Raw genomic sequence first — 16465 nt, 5'->3', positions numbered from 1 at the left:
AGAACCCTCGGATGCCCAGTCTTCTGTATGGGCAGTGCCGGAGGACGTGACCGGCTTCGCCACAGTGGAAGCATAGTGGGCGGCGCTGGTCGGGAGTTCTCCACTCGTCGCATTTCCTCGGCTGCGCGCGTCGATCGTAGGACGGGCGGGTTGGGGCGAGTGGGCGGCGGTCCAACGCAGCTGGCTGAGGGCGATAGGGGCTTGGGTCCCGTCGTCGAGGTGCAGGACGGCGCACAGCTGCGGCGTAAGTCATGGCTGGGGGCTGCAGAGGCTGCGTGGGTGTCGGCGTCACACCCAAGGCCTGTTGAACCTCGTCCCGGATGACGTCAGTGAGCGATGAAAGTTGCGGCTGCGTTCCCGTTGGCAGCAACCGTCGGAGCTCCTCTCGCACAACTTCACGTATAACCTCCCGCAGGTTATCATTGTTAGCGGTGTCCATGCAGCTTGCTGACAAAAAACGCTGCTGGCGGTCATACTGGCGGGCTCGGGCGTCGAGAGTTTTCTCCATTGTGGATGCCTCTTCTACGAATTCAGCGACGGTTTTCGGTGGGTTGCGAACGAGGCCGGCAAATAGTTGCTCTTTAACTCCTCGCATAAGCAACTTCACCTTCTCTTCTTCCTTCATGTTCATGTCCGCACGCCGGAAGAGACGCTTCATCTCCTCAGTATACACTGCAACGGTCTCGTTTGGGTGTTGTATGCGAGACTGTAGCAGCTGCTGGGCTCTCTCCTTTCGCACGACGTTTGTGAAGGTCTTCAGAAGCTGTTCCTTGAAGGTTTCCCAGTTGGCAAGGCTGGCTTCCTCATTCTCGAACCAGACTCTCGCTGGTCCCTCCAGGGCGAAGAAGACGTACCTAAATTTCATGGCGTCGTCCCAGTTGTTGAAGACAGCCACACGGTCGAACTGCTCCAGCCATTCCTCGGGGTCGGCGCCAGGCGAAGCGTCGAAGGTTGGTGGCACCCGGGGCTGCTGCAGAATGATTGGAGTGGTCGTCTGGGGCAAGGTCATGATGGACGTTGGTACTTGCTTTCGCTTCCGGGTAGGGTCCGGCAGATTCCCGAACTCTGGTGCGTCCCCTTGCAGGCGTCGGCTAGCGCGGTGGACTGGACTCAGGTCCTGCGGTTGATGACTCAGAGGGCTGGCGTCACGGCTTGTAGGGGGTGTCCGGTACATGGAAGGCTACCCAGCACCTCCACCAGATGTCACGTTGTAGTGACGGCAGTCCAGCGGTCAGGAAGACACCAGAAATACTTGCAAACGAAGCTCTTTATTTGGGCTGACTTGCGCCCGCAAAAGAACTGAATCACTCGGCGGCGGCGTAAGCAACAAACTTGCTCGTCGGTCGTCGAACTAAGAATGTCCGCCGCTCGCGGCATCGCTCAATTTAAAGGCGGCAAGGAAACTTCCAGATAACAGGACAAGATCATCTACAGTAATCTAGAAAAACCTAGATGCAGCCCTTCATGGCTGCGATCAATCGAGATTAGTCTGGTCGCTTCTCGCGCCACGAACAAAAGTGATAACAACCCTTTCCTGCAGCCTTGAGCGCGAACGAACAAACACTACAATGATACGTGGCAATATTGAGCGTGAATTCTGCGTGCCTATCTTTGCGTGTTTATTGCCACGCAAAATGCGACGATTGAACGAGGTCGCAGAACGCGAGGCATATTTCACATAATTTGCGCAAGCCGAGCAAGCTCGCAAACGCGAGACATCTCTCACATAAGTGCGCAAGCCGCGTAAGGCTCGTACAGCAGGAGACATCCTCGCGTAATATGCGCAAGCCGGGTGAGGCTTCCAGAATGTCCGAGAGCCAAGGGTGAGTCCCAGAATGTTCAAGAGCCGAGTCTGGCTCACAGAGCACTAGACAGTGTCTAATGGAGTTACCATCATGATACCGATAATACCTTGCATGGCTGCAAGGCTCCTACATCATTGCTCAACACGGTACGCTAATGTACTGCATTAAGGCCTCCTCATCTGTCTGTCACTGCCTCATTCAGCATGCATGTTGTGAGATAACAAGCTTTGCAGAAACGGTGCTTCGTGGGATGGCTCTCATGTGTGTAGCATGCTTGCAAAAGGACATAGATAAGGTCACCTTAACTGGCTTTATTAATGCCACATCCCTCATGATGGGTGCCACACAGTGGCTAAACAATTTCTTCAGTTTCTCCAAGTCCAGCAGGTTGGCGTCTTGATACAGGTTCTCACTATGCAGCACCTGCAAAAAGGTAGGAGTATATGCAAAAAAATTCAGTTAATCTGTTTTCTGGAAATTCCAGAAAAGGGCACAAGTACTTCTTCCATTAATGAACCAATGATGATTTCGAAAAGTTTCAGGTTTGAAATACAGACACTGGAAAACCCGACTCAAGCACGCAGACTGCTCAGCATCAAACCTGCACAAAATCTAATAACCGTGTCACACAGGCATTTTGAAGGCTTTCAAATGGCTATTAACTCAACGGCACTTGAATACAGCTAAATGGGCATTTCCAATAGCCACTGAGTCCCTAGAACAGTGTGGACATCTATTAAGATTTTGAAGGCTTTTCAGTGGTAGAAATTTGCACTCAGACATGGAGCACTCGCAACTATACACTAAGGAATAAAATCAAAGCAATTTAATCGCTGAAAGAATACTCAACATGAAATGTACAACTTATTTCACTAAAAAAAAAGAAGGCTAGCCACAAAACACTGCAGCAAGCATATTATCACTGTTGCCAATAGCACAAATACAATGAATACCACCTTTTCAAAACTGTGTGAGCGCTACAACAGCTTCCCAGCAAAATTATCAACTGTGACAGTGGCGCCACAGCAGCTTGGTGCGAGATGATGAAATATCTCTACGGCGATCAAGTATTCTGTGTAGCAGTGGCATAACTCCCAAGTTGAAGTGCAAATCTCGAAGCTCAATCTCCCACCTTAACTGTTATCTTTAAATACATATTTAAATTCATTGGAGCGTGCTGCAGAAGTAGGTGGTCAGATCATTCGAGAGGATACCTGCAAGGTATCTCAGGAGACGAAAGGTCTGATGAAGAAACGCCAAAGCATGAGGACGTCTAACTTCAGAGATAGAATAGAACTAGGAGAGCTATCGAAGTTATTTATAAGTGCAAGGTAGCCAACATAAGAAAGTTTAACATGGAGAAAACCTAGCATGCTCTAAAGCATGGAGGTAGCCTAAAATCAGTGAAGAGAAAACTAATCACAGGTAAAAACCAGATTTATGCGCTAAAAGACAAAGAGGGCAATGTCATAAGCAATATGGATAAGATAGTTAAAGTAGCCGAAGAGTTCTGCACAAATCGCTACAGTAGTGAATGTAATCAGAACGTTACGGAGAGAGGCAGTAGAGCATAGCAATGGGACATCCCGCCAGTAACGAGGGAGGAAGTAAAGAAAGCCTCAGGAGCAATGCAAAGGGGTAAAGCAGCTGGTGAGGATCAGGTAACAGCAGATTTGTTGAAGGACGGAGGAGAGATTGTGCTAGAGAAACTAGCCACCCTGTACACGCTTGCCTCGTGACCACGAGCGTATCAGGAGCTTGGAAGAATGCGAACATTATTTTAACTCATAAGAAAGAAGATGTCAAGGACTTGAAGATTTACAGACCGATCAGCTTACTATCCATTGTCTACAAGGTATTTACTAAGGTAATCACTAATAGAGTCAGGACAACCTTCGAATTCAATCAACCAAATGATCAGGCAGGCTTTTGTAAAGGATACTCAACAAGAGACCACATTCATGCAATCAATCAGGTGATAGAGAAATGGGCAGACAGCAATTGACTCGGTGGAACCACAGCTGTCATGCAGGCATTGTGGAATCAGGGTGTAGAAGAGTGTTATGTGAAAATATTGGAAGATATTTATAACGACTGCACAGCTACCATAGTTCTCCATAGGGTCAGCAATAAAATTCCTCTATATTCCGAGTTTTCTAACACCACCATCATTTCTTGGCACCGTGACCATATCATACAAGAATGTGAGACCTACTGCATACCTAAAGAAAATATGTGTGTAAGCCAAGCATCAGCCGTTCTATGCAATAAGAAGTCTAAGTGAAAAAGATTCGATGTAAATTAGAGAAAGCCTTGCCTTTTTTGTACTTCTGCTTCTATGACTGCTTGCTGGATTTTTTTCTTTAGTTGGAAGCATTCTTCCATCCCTTATCTCTATACACTATTCCTCTGCCAAATGAGTGAGTAACCCAAATAGCAATTCCTAAGTAGGGAGGGGGCCTTCCACAGTGACCACACAGGGGCCTTCAAGTTCTTGCAGCAATCAAAACATCCCTTTGTAACACTGGCCTTGAATGCACCACTATACTTTTGTGGCAGGGCAAATACTTATACAATTTATGTTTTAAAACCACACAGAAATCCACAACTGCCATTATGAAAACAACCTAGTAATGTAACCATAAGCGTACCTGGCCAGCATGATCAGCATGGAAAGGCGCACAGCTTGTGTGCAGCTCCTAAAATGAAAGCAAATTCACATGATTAATTGCAATTTCCACAAAGACATTCTTGAAAAATCATGTTTTTGCACCACTCAGCCTCAAGCCTGCCTTATTGCTCCTGCAGCAATGAGGCAAATCTGAGCACAGCTTGGGGTGAGCTGGTGGCATCACATTACGCACCTGACACTACGTGCATCAATCCATTTGTATGAATGAATTTCAGAATGGCGAAGAAGACACACACACAGGAAAAAATGGTGGGTGGATGAGATTAAGAAGTTTGTGGGGATACAGTGGCCGCAAGTGGCAAAGGACAGACAAAATTGGAGAGACATGGGAGAGGCTTTGCCCTGCAGTGGGTGTAGTCAGGCTGCTGCTGCTGCTGACGATGATGATGACAGCCTGAGCACACCTACAAAGTAAAACTGTGATCTCGACCCAGCAGCACTTTACTGTGTTGAAAGAGAACAGGTACAATTGAATTACTGCATTACCTTGTTATTATCATTAAAAAGTACAGGGCTCTAAGGACTTCCTAATTTACATCGAAACGAATGGGTTACAGTGAACTTTCACGGATTACACTAACAGGCACTGAAAATCCAACACAAGTGCCCAAGAGAATATTAGGCAGCCGCGCTAGCCTTCTTTTGCGCTATGCTACCTGATACCAGATTAAAATTCCAGAGCAATTTACTCATACTCTAGCACTGGGATACGTTATGCCCCAGACTGACGCAGCTGTCTTACTAAAGGCAGAGAAGCTTTCAGTGTGGGTCATGTGTGCTGTGGCGTGAACACATGCACAGCATCGCCTGCTGCCATTCAAGTCCTCTGTGTACACAAATGCAGGTGCAATAGAAAACCCACATCACAAATTTGGCTAGTCTGGTCGGCCAAGCATGGGCCAGCTGATAGCACGAAGCAGCAGGTGCGACACATACCATCATCATCAGCCTGACAAGGCCCACTGCAGGGCAAAGGACTCACCCATGTCTCCACATTAACCCTGTCCTTTGCTAGGTGTGGCCACCATATCCCCGCGAACTTCTTCATCTCATCCGCCCATCTAACTTTCTGCCGCCCCCTGCTATGCTTGCATTCTTTTGGAATCCACTCCATTACCCTTAAGGACCAGCGGTTATGTTGTCTTCTCATTAGAAGCCCCGCCCAGGCCCATTTCTTCCTCTTAATTTCAAGTAGCATGTCATTAACCCGCATTTGTTCCCTCACCCACTCTGCCCCCTTTTGGTCTCTTAATGTTAGACTTATCATTTTTCTTTCCATAGCTCACTTTGCTGTCCTTATCGTTTGGCACGTGTTTTTTTCTTTGTAATAAGGCATAAAGTATTATACACGGATTACCACATGGCATCCTCCTATGACCGCTAAATAATTTATAATCAAATTTCTTTCTCCTGCTGTATTTGTTTCGGTTTCGACAGCTGAATGATGGCTGTGACTTCAAAGCGAGGTTATTGGTCACGTGAGGCATGAAAAACTGCAATACAATTGGTACTTCTGGCTCTTAAGGAATGCTGGCGTCAGCGCTGTAGCGAATTAAAACGATGAAGCAGCGATTATAAGTGCAGTTTTTCCACGCCTCACGTGACCTATAAGCTCTCTTTGATGTCATAGCCATAGTCAAATTGTTCACCGAAACAGGATGGCAGAAAAAGTTGATTATAAATTATTTAGCGGTCTCACACGAATACCAGATGGTGATTCATGCATAGTAGTGTCTTCCGCATCATTATAGAGAAGAAAACATGCCACCAAGATTAGGTGTCTATACTCTTTTAAGCTGAACTCTCTTCATTAGCCTCCACGTTTCTGTCCCAAAAGTGAGAAACATGCAGGCTAAAGAAAAGATTTCAGCTTAAGTACCAAAGTGGCTCTAATCACACGATGAAGCGGAAAAACTCTCGACACTTGAACAGAGAACAAATAGGAATTCCAACAAAATTTTAGATTCTTGTAAGGCTATCAAGCATTTCTGAATATTGTAAACTGCACTTTCACACATACAGTACGCATGTATGCCAAGCTCACATTCAGTAGCCCTGTTTACCGGCTGTAATTATCACGGTCTGAGCTCAGTTACAGATTTAAAACCAGCCAACAGATGCAACACAGGAAAAGAGAAGAAAACAGGTTGGACTATCAATTGAATTTTTTGTAAAGGAAAAGAAGGCTCGCATGAAGATGCGCCACACATGACTCACACCAGCGAAAGGCAGGACAACAAATAACTGTCACTGATATACAAGCACGTCATCTAAAAGAGAAAATTCTTTCCGTTGAAGATTGACTAATGGCTTCGCTACTCATACAGCCGTTGCCTTGGAGATATGCATCAAATACCTTACAGATTTGTTTACCACTTCTATACACCACTGAAGTGTCACAGAAATCAGGCGTACATACTGATGGGTCATCTTATGATTTACACTCACGACATTGGCACTGTAGTGCCAGATTAGAAGCTGCCTTCCCCCTAACGAGTTAGTGCTCACTCAGGAACACATTAAAGACACCTGCACATATCCCTGAAGTAGTTTCTTGCACAAGCTAGCGGAATGTGATAAACCACTTCCTGCAAGTCCTGAACCTAGTTTTATGGGATACCATACTGCTATCCCGGTTTTTAACAGCAGTGCAAAGGCCATCAACACAATGATTGGCGCAAAAATTACATTTAAAAATTTTCCCGCCACTCGATTTGAACTCATGAAGTCTACACAAAGGACTCCATGATAACCGTTCTGAGGTGAATGGCAGTTCAGCCTAGCCTCTGGAATCTGTGCCAAAAAAAAAACGGAGTCAGCGCATCGCAATTTACTTCCGAAATCAGCCGGTGCTGATGAAAATTGTGTGTTTTGCTTTCTCTGGCTTATAAAGCTCCACTTTCAGAAAAAGTGTCGTCTTTGTGGTTAGGATGCGGAACTTCATCATCACAGGTCAACTTCAGCTTGCCATCAGTGTCCCTTTAATGCCTCAAAGTTGAACAATAGCTCCATTCATAGAGGAGCGCTGTGCATAAATTTCGACCACCAAAGATTCTTTAACATGCACTGACATTGCATAACACACGAGCAAATATGCATTTCGCCTTGTCGAAACGAAGCCACCACAATTCAATGCCGCGTCTTTGGGCTCAGTAGCCGAACACCAATGCAGTAGGCCACAGCAGCAGGTGAAAAACAAAAGAGAGCCCTTAATAGGCAACCTAACTTGCCAAAATCAACATAACGAGGGGTCACACAAGTAGCAGTGGACTAGGAAAACAAAAGCTACTTGTGTCGGAAGATGTCTTCAGTGCTTACCTCAAAAGCCTGCTTGCTTGCTGGGCATCCTAGCACCAAGTGAAAGGCTGGCACAGCCATACTGGAGAGCTTGGAAGAGGCATTGCTGGTAAAGCTATGTGGAGATTGCTGCAAGGTAAAAAGACACATTTAACAGCAGCACAGTGCAAAAAATGGACTAGAATCAAGCATGTAAGGCAAAGTGCAAGGCACAAAAAGGAGCCGGTCGCAGAATGGAACACAACTGTTTAACCACATTTCGAAGTGGGCCAGGCAACAAGAAATTCATAACCACGGCAGTCATTCACAACCTAGCCTCAGACGAGACATCACTTGCATATCGATATCCAGCATCGTTTCTACAATACATGCCACCATTCAAAAGAACAGACCACAGCAGAACGATATTTTCAGTAGAAGGCTGGTTTGCTTCAAATTCTGCATGCGTCCTTCAATTTGAAATCTGGCATGATTAGCACTGATTTCACATTCTCACAGGTATGATGAATTAATAGTGCCAATTGCAGAAAAACCACACTTTTTCCTTTAACATCAAATAAGGTATTGGAGAGGTACCTCAGCATATTTAAGTCAAAGTCAGATTTATTTGCGCCATTGGTTATAATCATGAAACAATCAAGTTTATTCTTCGTACATATTAAAGGCTCAATTACCCTTAAATTTCACTGCAACTTCGGGATTTAGGGCAAATGGAGCTAGGGCACCTGTGTGCATTTTGCAGTTGTTTGTACCATTTCAGCTCCGAGCCAAAGTATGAAAAAGCGAATGCCAAAATAGAGGCGAAAAACTTCAGAGCAATTTGTTTTTATCTCACCGTTCTGCTATTCAAGGCTCGACCACACTGGCTCGGCTATAAGTACGAACGCAGCTGGATCATACGGAGCTTCGTACCTTAAATACACAATTTATAAAAGTACAAGTGAAATACAAGTGAAAGAGGAGGAAGCTCAATCCAAACGCATACAGCTGAATCGCAGTCTACGTAGTTAAACTGCTCGAGCGCTGTTACTTCAATTACAGCGTAACATGCGGCGAGAATGTAAAGCCCGGGCCGAAGATCTATTGGCGGGCACATATTCCATTCTCGGCGAGAGATGAATGGCAGTACGGCGGCAGTACGGCGCCGATATCGTGCACCCCGCGATCGGATCAGCTGTGCATATTTGCATGGCATACTGACCATGACCGTGTGACCACTGACACTACACGCGCATTCATGCCCGTGTGCCGCCAGCAAACAACCTTTCAGCGCTGCGTGCTGCCGCGATAGGCACTGCGTCTTCGCGTCTCTGTACTAGCTGTGTTGACGTGGCCAGTTGTGCGCAAAGGCTTTGAAATAATGAACAGGTTGGAAGAAAATTAACTTACCCCCAAGATGCGAGATGTCACCCGGGTAGTGGTCTCCCACCAGCTGCTCCGCCATGGAGGAAATGAGCCCCACCGTCAGCATAGCGTTTCCAGTGAAGGCGCGCAAAGGACGACGCGCTATCCGTCGAGCCCGCTGACGCACGCTATAAACACAGGTTTACTCAGCACCTTACCACGTTTTCGTACATCGCACCAGCGAATTTCACTGCTGTCGGCACATCACATATCGGAAGAGTGACAAATGCTCATGCCAGCGATCGTTCACGCCCTCGGCACCACAAAGGACCACGACAAACGTAGTAACGCTGACCGCCATGCTGTCCCTCCCCAGACGCTGCGTTCGTTGGCTAGCGCTTCGGCCAGTTCCGGCTTCCTTCGGCCCGTTTAGAAAGGCATCGCCTCCAGGCATTCCTCCAGGTCGTCTCTTTCGGGCTCTATGCTTTTGGGTAGTGCGATAGCAAAGAACTAAAACCAAATGAAACTTTCGTTACAAAAATAATTAAGTTCTTGTGCACATATTAGCATTAAAAACTTGAGAAATTTGTGACGCATGGACGCATTAATATGCGTGTCGGTACATTCGTGCGTGCGTGCGTGCGTGAGTGGGCATGGTCTAGCTCGTCAAATCCAAAGCCTAACCGACATGCTGCATGGTTTCTGAGATCACCGCCGTGAGCTTCGCTTGTTTTCTCGTGCTGCTGCTGGGCTGTCTTGCGCGCCGCTGTTACTGTGCTGGAATCGCAAAAGAAGAAGGATTACCGGTGTGTGCTGCCGGTGGGCGCGCTCTCATCCAAGAGTAGTAGCAGCTCCCAATTAAGCGATCCGTCGGGGCATATGTGCTGTGGATGTCTGGTCGACAACGATAATGAGGTCAGCAGTGCGGTGCCGTCGTTTGATGAGTCGAACCTTTCGGCCTATTGCACTGCTAACTTCGTTGCAAAAATGCCTGGCTCATAAGCAGCGACAGTGGCCATTGTTTCTGTGGTGTGTTTCGATTACAAGACGGCGCCCTTCTACAGTGTGGCTTCCTTGGAAACTTAGTCGGCGGTGTGCCTGCAACACCTGTCGCTGTCAGCTCAAACTGACCGCCTGCGAGCGCTGCCTTCTTTTGCGATGTGAACGGTGACGGGACACTTACTGCCTGTGGCCGGAGCTTATAGCAAAAGCGAAGAGTGTTTTGTGTGAAGGTTTGACGAAGTGCGTGTGTCAGTCTGGACCCTTAGCAAGTCATACGAGATGCGACATGCAAAAGTGGTCCACCAGTCGCTTCAGCAGAAAGGAGTGCGGATGTTTTTTACGTTACTTCAATCGAGAACTGCCCATGCAAATATTTCAACTCGTCCCTTGCCTAAACAGCATAGTAAAGAAGCTAAAGCAACAAAACTGCTGTTTCCATGCTGTATATTGATTCCGCACTCGTGCTAGAGGTGGGAAATATGTAGCAGTTATTGGCGGAGTTACAGCCTATGAAGCACGTGCAGCTTCATGTAATTGCAGGTTAGGATATGTGCCTTACTTGGTATTGACTTTGTAACCAGACATAGCCATCTGTCAACTAAAAGAAATTTTCTTGCTATAGGATTCTGCAGCATTATGTATGCTTCTGGACACTGAATACCGGGTGCGTCACCTCTCTTGAAAGCACTCAGATTTGTGTACTTATCAGTACGTTTGAGATGAGAAAATTTTATCAGCTTCTTTTCTTTATTTTATAATTAGCTACACAGCATGTCGCAAAAAAAAATGTTTTAAGGAAAAGTATTTCAGTTTAGAGTAGAACAGTTCAACAAAGTTGTTTTGGGCATTCTGGTAACTTCAAGATGGTATCTGATGGTTGCATACAGACGCGCAAGTCAAACCTCAAAGGGCATCAAACTTAACAGTACCGCTGAGCTTATCCTTTCGTGCTTTTTATGTGTGTGTAGATCACCTAGGGAAGTTCAGTATTGGATGTTGGATTTCATAGTTCTGCTACAACTTTTATCTTCCTTTCTACACATGAAACATGACTGAACTCGATTACATTCCCCAAGCAAATACCTGACGCCTTACAAGCGTTCCTTACTGTGCACAGTTGGCCCAGTGCATTATATCCACTCATGTGCAGCACACTGTTGTGTTGCTCTTGGTCTCCGAATGTGACTCTCAGCAATATGACGGAATAATAGCGCATCCAGATGGTCTTTGTGGTAGTGCAAATTTCAAAACAGATTGAAGAAGAATGAAGAGTGTGATACTTCGTCATGTATCATGCAATGCTGGTGCTAATCAGGCAACATGTGTGGTATATATACTTCGCACATTTGAGATTCATTGGATTTGTTCTGGAGCCATACTAGGAATTAATTAATCGATCTGTGATTTGTCACTGAATTTGAGAGAGGGCACTAATTTCTGAACTTTTGACACGAACTGTGAATTCAAAACTGTCTTTTCGTGTAGGCTTACATGGCCTTTTTACGTGTATGTAAATTTATGCTAATGACTTTGGAAATTGCTTTGGAAATGGTTTTGGAAATTGCCTCGTAACATTCCTGTTACAGCTCACAATTCGCTTTCTGCACGTCATGTTTGATTGAACCTGATTATATCCCCAAGCTTGTTTGTTGCACCTAACAAACCCTGTTGCCCTTTCAGAGTTATTCCATTGATTGACTCCTTTCGAGTGCAAGCAACAAATGGTTGTGTTGCTTCTGATTTCAAAATATGGCTGTCTGCATGACGGGCAACAACATAAGTGCTCTGGATGGCTTTCATCATGCATCTATAAGATATCTGTAACTTTCAGAATTGGTTAAAGGAAGAACTGAAGGATGCTGTAAGAGTCATTAGCAGCTTGTTTTTTACATTATTTTACTATGAACTTGCAATGTTGACAAGTTCTTGCTCAGTGTGCATGTTGTCATGTACAGGTCCCTGCAGTATCGAAGGAAACCATTTTGCACTAAAAGATAATTTTTTGGTTATTTGTTTGCTGAAGTTGAAAATGATTAATGGGTACTTACGCCAAGACGAAAATTATAAAACAGCAAAACGTGAGCTTATTGCTCATTATTGAGAAGTAATCATTAACTGAATGCTCGAACTTTGTTTGCTTTCACCCTAAATGGGCCTTTACAGTCTCGACAAGTTGCTACTAAGCAAGCAAACGCACACATGGCCACACGCAGCCTCACTGAGCTTGCTCAGTATGCACATAAGCACGCACAGCTTCCGCAAGCCCCCTCTCAGCACGCAGATGTCCACGTACAGAGAGTTCTCCACGAGAGTCCACGATTTTTTACACGCAAAGAGTGTGCGTGAACGTCTATCAGCTCACAGTACGCGCATATGTACACACAGGACGCACAGAATGCGTACAGGTAACGCACAATTTCTGCGCATTTGTGTGCAAAATGAACGTGATCGTACAAAAATCACTGTTCTCGTGCAAACTCACGCAGAGTTTTTTCAATAGGGCAGCACTCACACAACCGGTCCATACACCTCGCCACCCTCCACGCTCGCCCTAGAGATACACGGGATCGCCGATGCCATCACACACTTTGCCACCCTACCACCCGCCCCCCAATACGTTGTCTATACCGACTCGCAGGCAGCTCTGCGTGCCTTCCATGAAAGAGCCTTCCCTTTCCCTACTCGACCGGCCTTAGATGCCGCCCTCTTAGCATTAAGCCCACGACCGGTGACCCTTCGGTGGATCCCTGGTCACATGGGCATCCCCGGCAATGAGCTGGCTCACCAGCTTGCCTGCGAAACTATACACCGCGCGCCGAGGATCCCATGGACGAGCCCACCGACGGAGCAGGCGGTCAGGGCTTACAAACGTACTGTCGACGAATACTACGCGCAGCAAAAATTAGATTTAGCTGATTTACCACCACCGCACCCACCCTTATCGATCCGCGAAGCTTGCATTCTTCGCCGAATACAGTTTAATCTCCTACATACACCAGCCAAACTTTACCTATACCAGTACACTTCCACACCTCAGTGCCCAAACTGTCCACACACATATGCAGACATAGAACACTGCCTTACACAGTGTCACGCAGCCTTCCCGTCCCCCCGCCTATCCTTTCCCCTCACCCCCACCGTGGCCCATCTGGCTCGCCTCCCTGGAACTGAGACTGCAACGTGCCCTCGTCGCCTTGGCCCAGGATGTACTGAACGCCTAACAGAAAGGATGTTCGAATAAAAATGTCACACCACCACCACCATACGCAATAACGGCGTCTGATAAATTACGTTGGTTTTACGTTTCCCGTACTGTGTGAATGGGCAATGGAATAGATGCTTTATGTGCAAACACCGCTCGCCTCTCTTTTTTGAACTACCGGGAATAATTTCTTTATTTATTGAGCAGCAGAAAGAAGAACGTTAACACTGTGTCTGACTGGCTTTTATCGACTTGATGTCGCTGTTTTAACGCGACAGCGTTAAAGACCCCGGTGTCCTCGTCGGCGTTGTGAGCGAGAAATCATGGGCATGGCTCTGGCAGGTGGTTCCCAGAGAGAAATCTAGGAGGCGGATGGGCCAACTAGGTCACGTGTCCTTGTTGCGTCATCCCAACCTACCCACCAGATAGTGACCAAACTGCACACTGTTGCAGTTAAATAAATAACTGGCCGCTCGGAAACAGCAACCTGGGTCCCACAAGGCCCATCGCTTAACCACTGCACCAGTGCGAGAGCAGGGGTATGACGACTCCCAAGGATTTATCAGTGTAAAATAGTCAATGGCCTGCATATACGGGAATTAACCCATCATGATATAGCGTCGTACTCTTACGGGGGAGTTTTAGTGTCCTTTGTAAGGAGATAGCGCCACCCAGCGGCGTTCGTGAGGAGAAGAAGACAAAGCACGAGGAGCGCGTGCGGAGGGGAACGCGGGGCAGGTCGAAGAGGATTACGTGGCAGAGAAGAGAAGAGCGCGGTGGGCGACGGACGTGGACGAGTTCTGCTGGCTCCCCGAGTTCCGGGCTTGGGCCTTAGCCGCAGACGTCCGGGCCACCAGACCTGGACATCTACCGTCGAGAGCCTCAACCACCAGGCCCAGGCGCCACTCTTCTCCGTCCATCCGTCTGCTGCTCCACACAGGCCGCTTCTGGCGCCTACGTGACTTTTCCGGGATACCAGACCTGGGAACCGTGCTGGGAGCCCACAGACGCCGACGCTGCGGTAGCGTTGCATCAACATTGGAACGCCCAGAGACTCCCTGACTGCCCGACACCCAGCCAGTCCTCCCCGCACGTTGCTCGAACAAGAGACAAGTAATGTGACTTTCCTCTTTGACTTTCTTTTTCCTGTATTTTTCGTAAGCATTTTGTTCTGTTCCCCCGCGTGTTTTTTCTCGAGTGTTGTTGCGTTGCTCTCTTGTTCCTTTCCTTTTTTCTCGCTCCTATTGAAATTGGTTTCCTTTCCGATAAAAGCCGCCTCGTTTATTGTTTGTACTTTTGTGTTTGTTTAAAATAAGACCTGCAATCTCACAGATCCTCACAAATTTGGCGTCCACTATGACAGGACGAGGTTGGTTTTTATTGCTTTGCCTGTTGTGTTAATTTAGGAACAGTATGAGTGCTTCAGATTTGGTTGCTTTAGGCGAGCGCATGGGCTTGTGCGGCGCGGAGTTACGAGCGTGGGTGGAGGACGAGCTTCGTAAGGCACGGGAAGAGAGAGCCGCTGAGCGTGAAGCTGCGAAGCAGAAATTGGAGTTAGAGGCACGGAATGCGAAGCAGAAATTGGAATTAGAGGCACGGAATTTAGAGACGGAGCGTGAAGCTGCGAAGCAGAAATTGGAATTAGAGGCACGGTATTTAGAGACGGAGAAACAGAAATTGGAGTTAGAGGCGCGGAACTTGCAGCTACAAATAAGGCTCATGGATGGTGGCGCAAATCCTCCGAGTGACCGCGGATAGCGTAGCGTCTCATCGACCAGCTCCATTAACCCGCACAGCCTCATACCACAGTTAAATGAGGCGCGGGATGACCTCGATGCCTACTTAAAGAGGTTTGAGCATGTGGCCACGGGGCAGGGTTGGCCAAAAGAAAAGTGGGCAACGGCGTTTAGCTTGTGCCTTGGCGGCGAAGCACTTAGGGTCTTCGGTCGGCTCTCGCCTGAGGATTCCGTGGATTATGACAAAGCGAAGCTTGCCTTGCTTCAGAGGTTTAGGTTCACCGCGGAAGGGTACCGAGAGAAGTTTCGCCAGAGCAAGCCCCAGGATGGAGAAACGGCCTCGCAATATGCTGCCAGGGTGTTTAGTTTCTTTGACCGTTGGGTAGAGATGCGGGGAGAAGGCCGCACTTTTGAGGTGGTTCGCGAGATGGTCGTGAGCGAGCAATTTCTGAACAACTGTCATTCTCGTTTAGCCCTTTTCTTACGTGAGCGGGAGGGCAAGACAGTTTCCAAGTTGGCGGAGGCTGCCGATCATTTTCTCGAAGCACAGCGGCAAAATAACCATTTGTTCTTTAAAGAGGAGGGTGAGCACACGATAGTTAAAGCCAAGGACGAGGTTTCACGTTCACAATCCCGCCTTCGATGTTTTCTTTGCGAGAAGACTGGGCACAAGGCGTCGGAATGTCGGACAAAGCCGAAGCAATTGTATTGCACCTGGTGCCGTGAGGTAGGACATGATGCCCAGTCATGCAAAGCTAAGAGACCAGGAGATCGTGAGGAGTCCGCCTGTTGCATGATACCTCGATATTCACATCCCAATAACCCTGCAGAGGTAACGCGCGTAGAGGGCCAGTTGGGGGAGATGGTCTGTCCTTCCAACCCGGTGGAAACTGCTATGCCCGTGGGGCACGGTGAGGTGTTCGGCCAGCCTGGTTCGGTATTACGGGATACGGGCAGCACCGGCATTGTTGTGCGTGAGTCCCTTGTACCGGCAGCGGCACTTACAGGGAAAGAGGCTACATTATTCTTGGCCAATGGGACCCGTGTAGAAGTTCCGGAAGCGGACGTGGTGATTTCTTCTCCATACTTCTCGGGTAAGGCCATCGCGCGCTGCTTGTCTACACCCTTGTACGACATTATAATAGGCAATGTCCCCGGGGCTAAACCTACATTCTCGGTCGACCCGCCAGTTCTAACTGATCAGGCAGTTTCCCTTGCCATGACGAGTTTGGTCGATGTTCCTTCCCTTACGGTGACTGCAAAGGTTTCAGAGAGTAGTAAAAGCCCCACTCTGAACACACACCACTTGTCACGGCCGGAGTTTCGCCTCAAACAGGAAGAAGACCCGACCTTAGAGGTGTGTCGCAGGAAGTTGGGGCAAATATTT

General features: G+C 47.5%; 1 protein-coding gene across 2 annotated transcripts; it reads right to left on the bottom strand.

Moving 5' to 3' along the window:
* Positions 1–1673: 1673 nt before the first annotated feature.
* On the bottom strand, positions 1674–9746 carry LOC149336937 (uncharacterized). Of its 2 annotated transcripts, XM_089553214.1 has the most exons (4): positions 9184–9746; positions 7816–7923; positions 4457–4504; positions 1674–2228 (listed from the first exon to the last, which is right to left on the bottom strand). In XM_089553214.1, the coding sequence occupies exons 2-4, from the start codon at positions 7873–7875 to the stop codon at positions 2004–2006; spliced, it is 333 nt and encodes a 110-aa protein (XP_089409340.1). In that variant the 5' UTR covers positions 7876–7923; positions 9184–9746; the 3' UTR covers positions 1674–2003. The 2 variants fall into 2 exon arrangements, with proteins under 2 accessions (XP_089409340.1, XP_089409339.1); XM_089553213.1 differs by lacking the exon at positions 9184–9746 and having other exon boundaries at positions 7816–8644.
* Between the last annotated feature and the right edge of the window lie 6719 nt (positions 9747–16465).

The sequence above is a fragment of the Amblyomma mixtum genome, chromosome 7 (assembly GCF_055824585.1).
Source record: "Amblyomma mixtum isolate Tamu chromosome 7, ASM5582458v1, whole genome shotgun sequence".
In the NCBI taxonomy this organism is placed as follows: Eukaryota; Metazoa; Arthropoda; class Arachnida; order Ixodida; family Ixodidae; genus Amblyomma; species Amblyomma mixtum.
Note: the sequence above shows the minus strand (reverse complement) of the source record. Positions and strands in the feature narration are given on the sequence as shown.

What these genes read in the sequence shown, in the direction of transcription:
- LOC149336937 (XM_089553213.1), bottom strand. Translation starts at nt 7,944, where the DNA reads ATGTGTCTTTTTACCTTGCAGCAATCTCCACATAGCTTTACCAGCAAT. An exon ending in CAAGCAAGCAGGCTTTTGAG is followed by an intron (nt 4,505 to 7,815) that starts GTAAGCACTGAA and finishes CTTTCATTTTAG; the next exon opens with GAGCTGCACACAAGCTGTGC. An exon ending in ATGCTGATCATGCTGGCCAG is followed by an intron (nt 2,229 to 4,456) that starts GTACGCTTATGG and finishes ACCTTTTTGCAG; the next exon opens with GTGCTGCATAGTGAGAACCT.